This window comes from Gekko japonicus, unplaced genomic scaffold (genome assembly GCF_001447785.1).
Source record: "Gekko japonicus isolate JY-2015 unplaced genomic scaffold, Gekko_japonicus_V1.1 scaffold3145, whole genome shotgun sequence".
NCBI classification, from domain to species: domain Eukaryota; kingdom Metazoa; phylum Chordata; class Lepidosauria; order Squamata; family Gekkonidae; genus Gekko; species Gekko japonicus.
The window spans coordinates 99,722-109,870 of record NW_015173774.1 but is presented as its reverse complement, the minus strand read 5'-3'; the positions used below and the strand labels follow the sequence as shown (position 1 = coordinate 109,870).

General features: G+C 45.6%; 2 protein-coding genes across 2 annotated transcripts in view; one reads left to right on the top strand and one right to left on the bottom strand.

Moving 5' to 3' along the window:
* The window catches only part of MED16 (mediator complex subunit 16), a 36,095-nt gene extending 31,553 nt beyond the window's left edge, over window positions 1–4,542 (bottom strand). The window contains exons 1-2 of the mRNA XM_015423527.1: window positions 4,509–4,542; window positions 905–1,094 (exon numbers count right to left, since the gene is read on the bottom strand). Coding sequence (XP_015279013.1) covers window positions 905–1,040 — 136 coding nt within the window. The 5' untranslated portion in view covers window positions 1,041–1,094; window positions 4,509–4,542. The remainder of the gene's footprint in view (window positions 1–904; window positions 1,095–4,508) is intronic.
* A 2,635-nt stretch (window positions 4,543–7,177) lies between these two features.
* R3HDM4 (R3H domain containing 4) overlaps window positions 7,178–10,149 on the top strand; it is a 29,795-nt gene continuing 26,823 nt past the window's right edge. The window contains exon 1 of the mRNA XM_015423529.1: window positions 7,178–7,313. Within this exon, the coding sequence (XP_015279015.1) occupies window positions 7,240–7,313 (74 nt within the window). The 5' untranslated portion in view covers window positions 7,178–7,239. The remainder of the gene's footprint in view (window positions 7,314–10,149) is intronic.

Below are 10,149 nucleotides of genomic sequence, written 5' to 3'. Positions count from 1 at the left end.
TATAAGAATTAGCATTTTGAAATATGGCTTGCAGCACTTCATTCTAATGAAGAAATAATTACAGAATGACAAACCTGAAGAAGGACACGCAAACGGAGAGTGTACTAGAACTCCGTCGTTTGTCTGTAACTAGTACTGTATTACTCTGTATGTACTGCTAAGCTTTATATCGCATATTGTAGTGTTATTGTTGTAATTTTGTCAATAATTTAATTCTAAACATTGCATATAAAAACCAACAAATATTGTTTAATTCTACACGGTGATTTACTGTTTTACTATCTATTAAATAGTAGGCCTTTCCCTTGTAGGTTAGAGTATCTTTCTAGCTGATGCTAGCAGACAAGAAAACAACATTCTTCTGGTATAGAAGGCAGGTATAGAGTTCATGGAGTTTTTTTAGTTGTTTAGGGTAAAACATGGCCGCGTCTGGGTCAAAAGGGATTTTAGCTTCGTATCAGAAAAAAAACACACCTTGTTTGGGTATGAGGAATCCTTGGCCAATATTATTCAGGTTAGGTTAAGTAAACGTTTAAGATATTATGTAGGCACACCTTTCTTCATATTTGACCAATGAGTGGACTATTACTCAAATGATGCACTGTCCTTTGTAACCAATTGTGATCTCTGAATGTTATCTTTTTGATTATGTCACTCCAGGTATAAAACTTCAAGCATTTCCTGATTGTGGGCAGAAAGCAGTCGATTTTTGATAGGCTAAGTTTGGCCTAACTGTTTTCAGGTGTTTTAATTGCAATTAAAATAATCAATGAACATTCCTCCTCATTTTGACTTCTCTTTTTGACTGGAAATCTATTTGTGTAACACCAGCAGGCTCAAAATCTGGGGGACCCCTGATGCAAAGCGACCCAGGGCAGGCGGGGATGGGTGGGGCTGGGGAGACCTTTTTCCTCCTCGTTTTTGAGGTCCGTGGTAAAAGCGATGAGGTTGCGGCAAGACCAGGCGCAGACCAGCGGGATGGAGGGGCAGTGGTTGCTCTTGGGACGCTTCTCCCATTCGCAGATGTACGCCAAGTCCATCTTTGCGTCCTGAGGCTTTGCGGAGGAAAAACTCTTCTTGGGAGACCCTCGTGTCTGTTAAAATGGAAACAAAGAGGTTATTTGCGGTTAGCAGACCCTAATGGAGAACGAAAGGGAGACTTGAGAGAGCCCACTGCATCCGAGATGCTTGAAACCAGGGCTATTTCGGGGCAGGAACGCACAGCAACGGAGTTCTGGCTGGCTTCAGAGTTGGCCACGCCCACTACAGCCAAAACCTCTGTGTGCCTGGCTACAGAGGGAAGGCCTGGAGGCGGGTGGGCCAGGAGGGCCCCTGGAAGGATCGGGGAGGCATTTAAATGCCTCCCTGTGCCTTCCTCAGCCTATTTAAGGGCCGGCTTGCCCAGGCTCCCCAAGGGAAGGCATGAAGTGTGGCCTAATATGCTAATGAGCTGTGCTGTCAGGGGTGTGGCCTGATATGCTAATGAATTTCTGCTGTTGGGTGTGGCCTATTATGCTAATGAGTTCCTGTTGGGCTTTTTCTACCAAAAAAAGCCCTGCTTGAAACTATTGAAAAACATACAAACAGAGGCCAACAGAGGATACATCCCTCAGGTCAGACTCAGGAAAGGTACCACCGAGTCTAAAATGATACCAGCATGGTGAAGGACACAAGTCAAGGACATCACCAAGCGGAAGGCTCAGTCACATGAGGTGAACAGAAAGGAATGCATGTTCTGACAAAACAAATGTAAATTGACGATAAATTGGGCAAAAACGGAATTTGGATTTCTAGAAACATTATGGCAAAGAAATGAACATTTCTTCAAATATAGCAGGAAACTGGTGTTAGGGACAAAAGCTGTCCCCCACAAACAAATCAGGCAAAGTCAAGAGTGGAGATGTTTTTTTAAAAAAAATCTTTTACTCTCTGTTGCGCAACAGGGAAGCTCAACCTTAGTCAAAAGACCCAGGTAAGGAGTTCGAAGATTCTGTGGTTACAGTTTTTAAACAATAGCATCATTAACATATGCAAGCCTTAATGCCCTATCCTGATTGCAAAAAGTCCCTGTCTGTCACCTAAGTGGCTCCCAGACTTACAGTCTAACTCGCACCGCCTTTCTCAGGTTCTCCCACCTGTTTGTTTTAATTAAATTACATCCCTCTCCCTCCCCTTTCCTGTTGTGCTAATTCCATATGTGTACATATGTTCTTTGCCAAAAACTACTGACCTTCCACAGCCTGCAGTTCAGCGTCTTAACCACTTGAGCCACCGCATAATATAATATGATTATATGTTGCAGTAAAAGCTAGATGCTTTGTTACCAAGCATGACCGAGATGTTATCTCCTTTCTCTTCTTCTTGTGACATAGCAGATGTTTAATTTTCTAATTTATAGCATCCTGCTTTCTGCTTTTATCAGAGTCTGGCCTGGCAGATATCTATCTTCTGATCTATAGAACCCGGCTTTCTGCTTTTAGCCTGTCAATGAACCTTTTTATGGCAGAGTTCACCCTTTTGTGTGTGTCATCTCCTAAAAGCAATCTCTAATAATCTTGTTACTGAATACTGGTGATGGGTTCCCAATAGTTCCCTATCAGTTGTTTCTCCCTTTACACTGGCTAGGGAGGCGGTTAAGTCTTTGGGTAACAAAGGAATAAAAGGATTGTTTAAGGAAGACGGCAGAGAAATGAAACAAATTCTTTACATCGCTTTTCACTGTGGAAAACGTGGGGCACGAAATGTGGGGTTGTTGGCCATATGACTGCCAGCTCTAGGCTGGGAAATACCTAGATTTGGAGGATGGATCCTGGGGAGGGAGCTGGTTGGGGAAGTGTCTCAACAAGGGTATTCAGCAGAGGGTATTCCTCTTCCCCCCCCTTCTTACTATCCACTCCTGGTCCCCAAAGGTCCCCCCCCACGGCTCTCCTGGGCACCCCAAAGTCCTGGGGGGAGTCTGGTGCCCTTCCCTTTCCCCAGGGGAGACAGTTTCAGAGAGGAGCTCTGATAGTTTTCAGCTACAGAGCCAGGTTCGAGTCCAGGGGCGCCTTAGAAACCAACAAGATTTTTTTGCGGGGTTAGCTTTTGAGAGTCAAAGCTCCCTTCCTCAGGTACAAGCCGGAACGGTGACCCCTGCATCTTTATGTCCCAGTCTGAAGTGGGAAGGCAGTGGTCGAGAGGGAACTGGGGAGGCAACGCTAAAAGATACAGTCCAGAATATCGTCAACTTGACATAGGATTCTTCTTTCATTCCAGGTGCTAATATTTTTGCCCCTAAGCATTTCTCCCTTGCTCTAATTTTTTTTTAATTTATTTTTTTGTATTTGTGTCCCGCCCACCCCGCGAGCGGGCTCAGGGCAGGTCACATCATCTCCAACAATACAGTAAGGTTTAAAACACAATAAAACATTTACATTATAACCATTTAAAATCAGTAGTTATAGCTGCTGGTGCAAATTCCGACCCCTTCATACTGATGGATATGGGCCAGTTGCTGGCAGACGGGTGGCCAGCAGGTAAGAAGATAAGAACATAAGAGAGACAGCATGCCATATCGTCCACCTTCCAAAGCAGCCATTTTCAACAGAGGAACAGATCCCCAGTCACCACCTGGGGGTTGGCAACCCTACATCTGGGGGTAACTAGTTGTTTACTGTGTGAGACAGGATGCTGGACTAGAGGGACCCTCACTGGTCTGATCCAGCAGGGCTCTTCTGATGTTCTTATCAGGGGCCTCTCTGCCCTGTTGTTGGCCCTCCAGAGGAACTGGCTGGCCACTGTGTGAGGCAGGATGCTGGACTAGAGGGACCACTGGCCTGATCCTCATCCAGCAGGGCTCTTCTGATGTTCTTATGAAGGCCTCGGCCTCTCTGACCTGTTGTTGGCCCTCCAGAGGAACTGGTTGGCTAGTCTGAGACAGGATGCTGGACTAGATGAACCACTGGTCTGATCCAGCAGGGCTCTTCTGATGTTCTTATGAAGGCCTCGGCCTCTCTGTCCTGTCAGTTTGGCTCTCCAGGGCAACCAGTTGGCCACTGTGTGAGGCAGGATGCTGGACTAGAGGGACCTCTGGCCCGATCCTCACCCAGCAGGGCTCTTCTGATGTTCTTGTGTCCAGCTCCCACAATTTTCTCTCCAGCCATATTTCTGCAGACATTTGCAAGTTATGCTCCCTCTAAGCAGTGGAGTCTTGTGAGCAAAAATCCTACTTTGTGAGCTACTGGCATTAAAGTTGAGAGCATGCAATTTGGCTGCTGCATCAATCAGTTTGCTGTGGAGCCACCCTTCCTGAGCGGAGGCAAAAAATGTGTGAGCCAGAAGCTAAAAAACTGTGAGCTAGCTCACACTCACTCAGTTTAGAGGGAACAGTATTTGCAACGTGACCGTCTTGCAAACATAATGCTCCCCCCCCCCCGCTCCTGGAAATGGTTGATGCTTAGCGAACTGCCCATCAGGGAAAGATCCCCCCCGGAATCAAATATTCTCTTCCATTCCTCCCCCCTACTTACCCAGCGTCCATCCAGGAGATCCCGCTCCTCTGCGCCTGCGCCACCTCTTGCCAGCTGGGTAGGAGCCCTCTTCATCTGGTGCTGACTAACTGCACGCCTGATTTATCTTCGCTACATAAAAAAATTCAACCCTCGCAGCTGTTTGCCTCTGCACAAAGCATCCCTTTTGTCATGAAAATCCTTAGTGTTGTTTCTTCAGGATTTTTAGTCAGGCAACTTAATAGACAAGCCTCTTGGCTCTAAAGGACCTCCTCTGTCTGCTTAACAGAGATCACTTCCTCGAGAAGACTTGGAAGCGGGTCGTTTGTTTACGAGGCCTCCCATGGTGCATCGGGGCACATAAGAGGGAGAAAGAAAGTGCTTAATAAAGATGTAAATTTCGATTTTTTTAAATTTACAAACGAGAGGTAGATTAACAAGAGAAATAATAATCAAAAGGATAACTGAAATGAATGATTAGGTAATTTTGCATCTCACCGTAATGTTAAAATTCCACGTCGATGGTGCTTTAAATACCAATAGTGCATCAGATAGATTTGTGCTCGCTTCGGCAGCACATATACTAAAATTGGAACGATACAGAGAAGATTAGCATGGCCCCTGCGCAAGGATGACACGCAAATTCGTGAAGCGTTCCATATTTTGCCACGCTAAGGTGTTCAATATGCAGTTTGCGGGGAAGGAAACCACAGCTGTGATTATTCAAGTTATATTATTTCACATGCACAAAATATAGTTTTTGCAATTCCTGACGTAGCCACCCTTGGTCTGTATTTGGATGGGAGACCACCGAGGAAGTCCATGGTCGGTACGCAGAGGCAGGAAATGGCAAACCTTGAAAGTCTCTTGCCTTGGAAACCGTACTGGGTCGCCATAAATCAGCTGTCATGCACAAATAAGTATCCAACATGCTCCAAAATAAAAATTATTTCTATATAGGTGATGATAGATAGATGATAGATAGATACTCATGTGAAATAAAACCAAGCATATTCTTGTTTTGGCAAGAAGCTGTTTAAAAGATGAGGAGGTCGTGCCCTCCGCTTTCGAAATGTCCCCTTAGTCTGGGAGGAAGCCAGAGAGCATTTTGACTGAAGTGTGAGAAAAGGCGGAGGAAGGCTTGCACTCCTTAAGGCAATGCTAATAAGAAGAATCTGGATTCTTACATAGTGAAATTTAAAGGATGAATGAGGGCCACCCTGCTTGTAAATAAAAGTGGAGAGAAAGTGGAAATGGGGAGGAGAAACGCTGATAAGTGGGCAAAGGGAAAGCATTTTTAAAAGGAAGGAACCATACAACTTTTTCTTGTTGGCGTGGCAAAATATGGAACGCTTCACGAATTTGCGTGTCATCCTTGCGCAGGGGCCATGCTAATCTTCTCTGTATCGTTCCAATTTTAGTATATGTGCTGCCGAAGCGAGCACAGATGCAAAGTTGAGTCCAGAACTATTTCAAGCCTCCTATTAGAAATATTTCCAGGTTAGTGTGACTACAGTATATAGGCTTCCCTTTTGTATTTTACCAAGCTAGTTTTATGTGCTCGGCAATGGTCCATTTCGATTCCTTTTTACCTTCTAGTATTTAAACGTTTTCATTAGGAAACAATAATATGTGAAATAGCCGCTTGGTGTTCACCACCCCATTGCATTCTGGGAGGATATTATGCAAATCAGGCGCTCTTGACAGGGGAGGGCAAGCCTGCCTGGTGAGTTGCCGAATTTTATTTATTTAATGCAGAGGAACCACCGCAGACACAAACACCGTATAACTCCCCACGATCCCCAGTTCTTTCTCTTGCTGTGCAAACTTCCATGCAGTGTTCCCTCTAAGCTGGGTTAGTGTGAGCCAGCTCACAGTTTTTTAGCCTCCGGCTCACACATTTTTGTCTTGGCTCAGGAAGGAGGGCTCCAGGCAGTGTTCCCTCTAAGCTGGGTTAGTGTGAGCTAGCTCACAGTTTTTTAGCCTCCGGCTCACACATTTTCGTCTTGGCTCAGGAAGGAGGGCTCCAGAGCAGTGTTCCCTCTAAGCTGGGTTAGTGTGAGCCAGCTCACAGTTCTTTAGCCTCCAGCTCACACATTTTCGTCTTGGCTTAGGAAGGAGGGCTCCAGAGTAGAGTTCCCTCTAAGCTGGGTTATTGTGAGCCAGCTCACAGTTTTTTAGCCTTCAGCAAACACATTTTTGTCTTGGCTCAGGAAGGAGGGCTCCAGAGCAGTGTTCCCTCTAAGCTGGGTTAGTGTGAGCCAGCTCACCGTTTTTTAGCCTCCGGCTCACACATTTTCGTCTTGGCTCAGGAAGGAGGGCTCCAGAGCAAACTAATTTATGCAATTCCTAAATCGCTGCTAACAACTTTAATGCCAGTGGTAGCTTATAAAGTAGAATTTTTGTTCACAAAGCTCCACAGCTTAGATGGGGTGTTGCTCCAGAGCAAAGGAATGTACGCAGCAGCCAAACCGCTCGCTCACCACTTGAATGCCAGGAGCTCACAAAGTAGATTTTTTTGCCCACAGGACTCCACAGCTTAGAGGGAGCACTGGTGCCCACCCAACACCGGGCACCGCTCCCCTCTGCAAAGCCCCAGCCTTGGGAAGGGGAAGGGCAGGCGGGCAAGGAGCCCCGCCCTCCTGGCTTCACCTCCCCACCTCTGACGTCACTTCCTGGGGCGGGGCGGCTGGGGGGGAAGTGCTTGGCTTCCCTGTTTGGGCCCGGCCAGGCCGGGGCTGCCGCCCTAGAGATGGTGTTTCTCAAGGGGAGGGAAGCGGGGAGGGCGGAGGAGGAAGCAGCCGCCCCCCTGGAGCAGACCCCCGGGTGAGTAGCGACAGCAGCAAACCAGCTTGATCGTGCATGCTCCCTCCCTCCTCCTGGAAGGGCCCAGCGGTTGCAAGAACTGGAGGGAGAAAGGGAGGGCTGGCTGGCTGGCAGATGCCCTCTTCTTTAGAGGACGTGGCCTCTCTCTTTTTGGTGCCTGTCCCCTTTAAAAACCTCATGCAAATGCCCTCTTTTGGGGTTGGAAGGCTAGGCATGGTCCTAGCTAGCAGCGACGATCACAGCTTCAATAGTTGGGGTATTAGAGCCAGTTTGGTGTAGTGGTTAAGTGTGCGGACTCTGATCTGGGAGAACGGGGTTTGATTCCCTACTCCTCCACTTGCACCTGCTGGTGTGACCTTGGGTCAGTCACAAGCTCTGGCACAGCTGTCCTTGAAAAAGAGCAGTTTGTGTCAGAGCTCTCTCAGCCCCATCCACCTCACAGGGTGTCTGTTGTGGGGAGGGGAAGGGAAAGGAGTTTGTAAGCCGCTCTGAGACACCTTTGGGTAGTGAAGGGCGGGGTATAAATCCAATCTCTTATTCTTCTTCTATTATTTGAAATGAGACTAGTCCTGGGGATCACTTGCTGGAAAGAGGGGTGGGGGGGATGTGTCGTCTTTTTCGCTTCTCATAATGTAGTAACCTTACTTAAAAGGACCGACAGCTTTCAACTCCCCAAGAAATGGGGCTGGTGGGGTAGACTGCTCCTGAACAGGGAGGTTCTACAGAGGCAGTTGGGCAACAGCTAACCGTAGGGCCCCAAATCTGCCAGCGCTTCTCTGTTTTGTAGCTGAGCCATTGCCTCTTGTGTCAGGGCATCCTGCTGGTTAGTTGCAATAATTGTTTTATCACCCCGCTCTCACGTCTACAAACATGTTAGCTCTCTCCCCCCCCCCCCCCCACAATACATCTCAAAGCCCCAGATGTTTTCTTCTTTTTGATTAGGGAAGGTCGCCAGCCACGTTTACTGTTACTAATGAGTCATGTGTATATATTTTTTCATTATTAAAACGTAAAAGGACTGCTATTTTATTAGTTTATTGCTGGCTGTTGTTTTTAGTGTTTTGAATTTATCCCAGCGTGCATTGTTTTTTTGGATGTGTTTGATGGATAAGCATAAAATGCAAGTAACTGAAATGAATTAATACCCACTGTTTATTATTGCTCCTTCTTAAGAGGAGGTACGCACACACATTTCCCTGGTTATTGGTTAGATGGCTTTGGAAGAGAGTTATATATATGAGATCAGGTGGATTAAAGAAGGAGAGATCTATTCAAGGGCTAATTTATCTACTTGTTTAGTTACTTCGTTTATACCCTCCCTCCGCAATGGGGAATAAGAGCAGCTCACATCATTCTCTTCTCCTCTGTTTTTTTTTCATATCTACAAAGCTGTGAGGTAGGTTAGGCTGAGAGAGTGTGTGACTGGCCCAAGGTCACCCAGCAAGTTTCCATGGCAGAGTGAGGATTCGAACCTGTGTCTCCCAGTCTGACACTAACCACGACACCACACCGGTTACAAAGGATGTTGCTACTGGCCCAACCGTTCCCATGTTGGGGCCCCCAAAACAGCCCTTCAGGGCAGAAAAATCCCTAAAAGGAGGCAAAATGTACGTAGCCTTATGTGAAATTATTCTGTTTTTGCTGTGGAGTAGAGGTCAAAATCTTTTTCACTACCTCACAAGATGGTGGTTGTTGTGAGGATACAATGGAGGAGAGGGGGGCAAATAAGCTGCTTTGGGTCTCCCATTGGAGTGAAAAGGGGGATATAAAGTGAATAAGTTAGAAGCTTACTCTGTGGCCGTGGAAAGCCTCAGTTTCTCTGCCTGCACTTCCTGTCTGTAAGATGATAATAGTGCCTTAGTTTTTCGTACGCATTGTTTCCTAATTATGTCATCCTAGCCTTGCTGAATTGTTGACTGGATTTCTGATTTTTTTTTTTTTACATTTTGTAATCCTTCTTGAATCTTTGTGAGAAAGACAGAGTATAAATGAAGGCAGTAAATAAATCCTAAACAGAGTTACCTCTTCTAAGTCCATTGAAGTTGTGAAGGGAGTAACCCCTGTAAGTGGCCTACCTTCCTGGGTTGTCGTTTGAATTGCCCAGTTAATAATAATCCTTTGCCACTGCAATATGTTCCGGAAAGAGATGCCCAGATTTACTGTTTGACCCTTGTTTTCTGTAATACATAGGTTTTTAACAACTCTGTTTCTTGCAAACTAATGCCAGATTCTGTCTAAATTTTAATGAAAGTAGTTCTCGTGTCCTCTCGTCTTTAATTGTTGAATGACTAAACTGCTGAGCTCTACATTTTATTTTGTTTTTATTTATTTAATTAGACTTATAGCCCACCCTCCCCATATTGTAGGCTTAGGGTGGGGAACAACATATATGTGCCTGCAATTAATGCAGATTTACAATATTAAAAACATATTACAGTAATCAATTTAAAATCCATAAAATCATCCTTATTTCAGTAAAACATCAGCATTAAAACGCCGTCGTGCCTCAGCAGCAGATAATGTCATCCCAGTTTGGCTTCTAGGATATGCGGTCCCCGGGGGGGGGGGGCATTGTTCCTTCTAAGCTGAGTTAGTGTGAGCTAGCTCACAGTTTTTTAGCCTCCGGCTCATACATTTTTTGTGTTAGCTCTAGAGATGTAAAATTTCTGGAAATTTTGAAGCTCGGAAAAAAACCCGTTTTTTTTCCGTTTCCCCCCCAGAAAAAAATGGAATTTTTTGGAAAAATTGAAAAAAATGCTACATTAGCATTTCTTTTGTCTTTTCTAGTTTGAAAGTCATTCTGTTACTTTAGGAACATAAAATATGACTATGGACA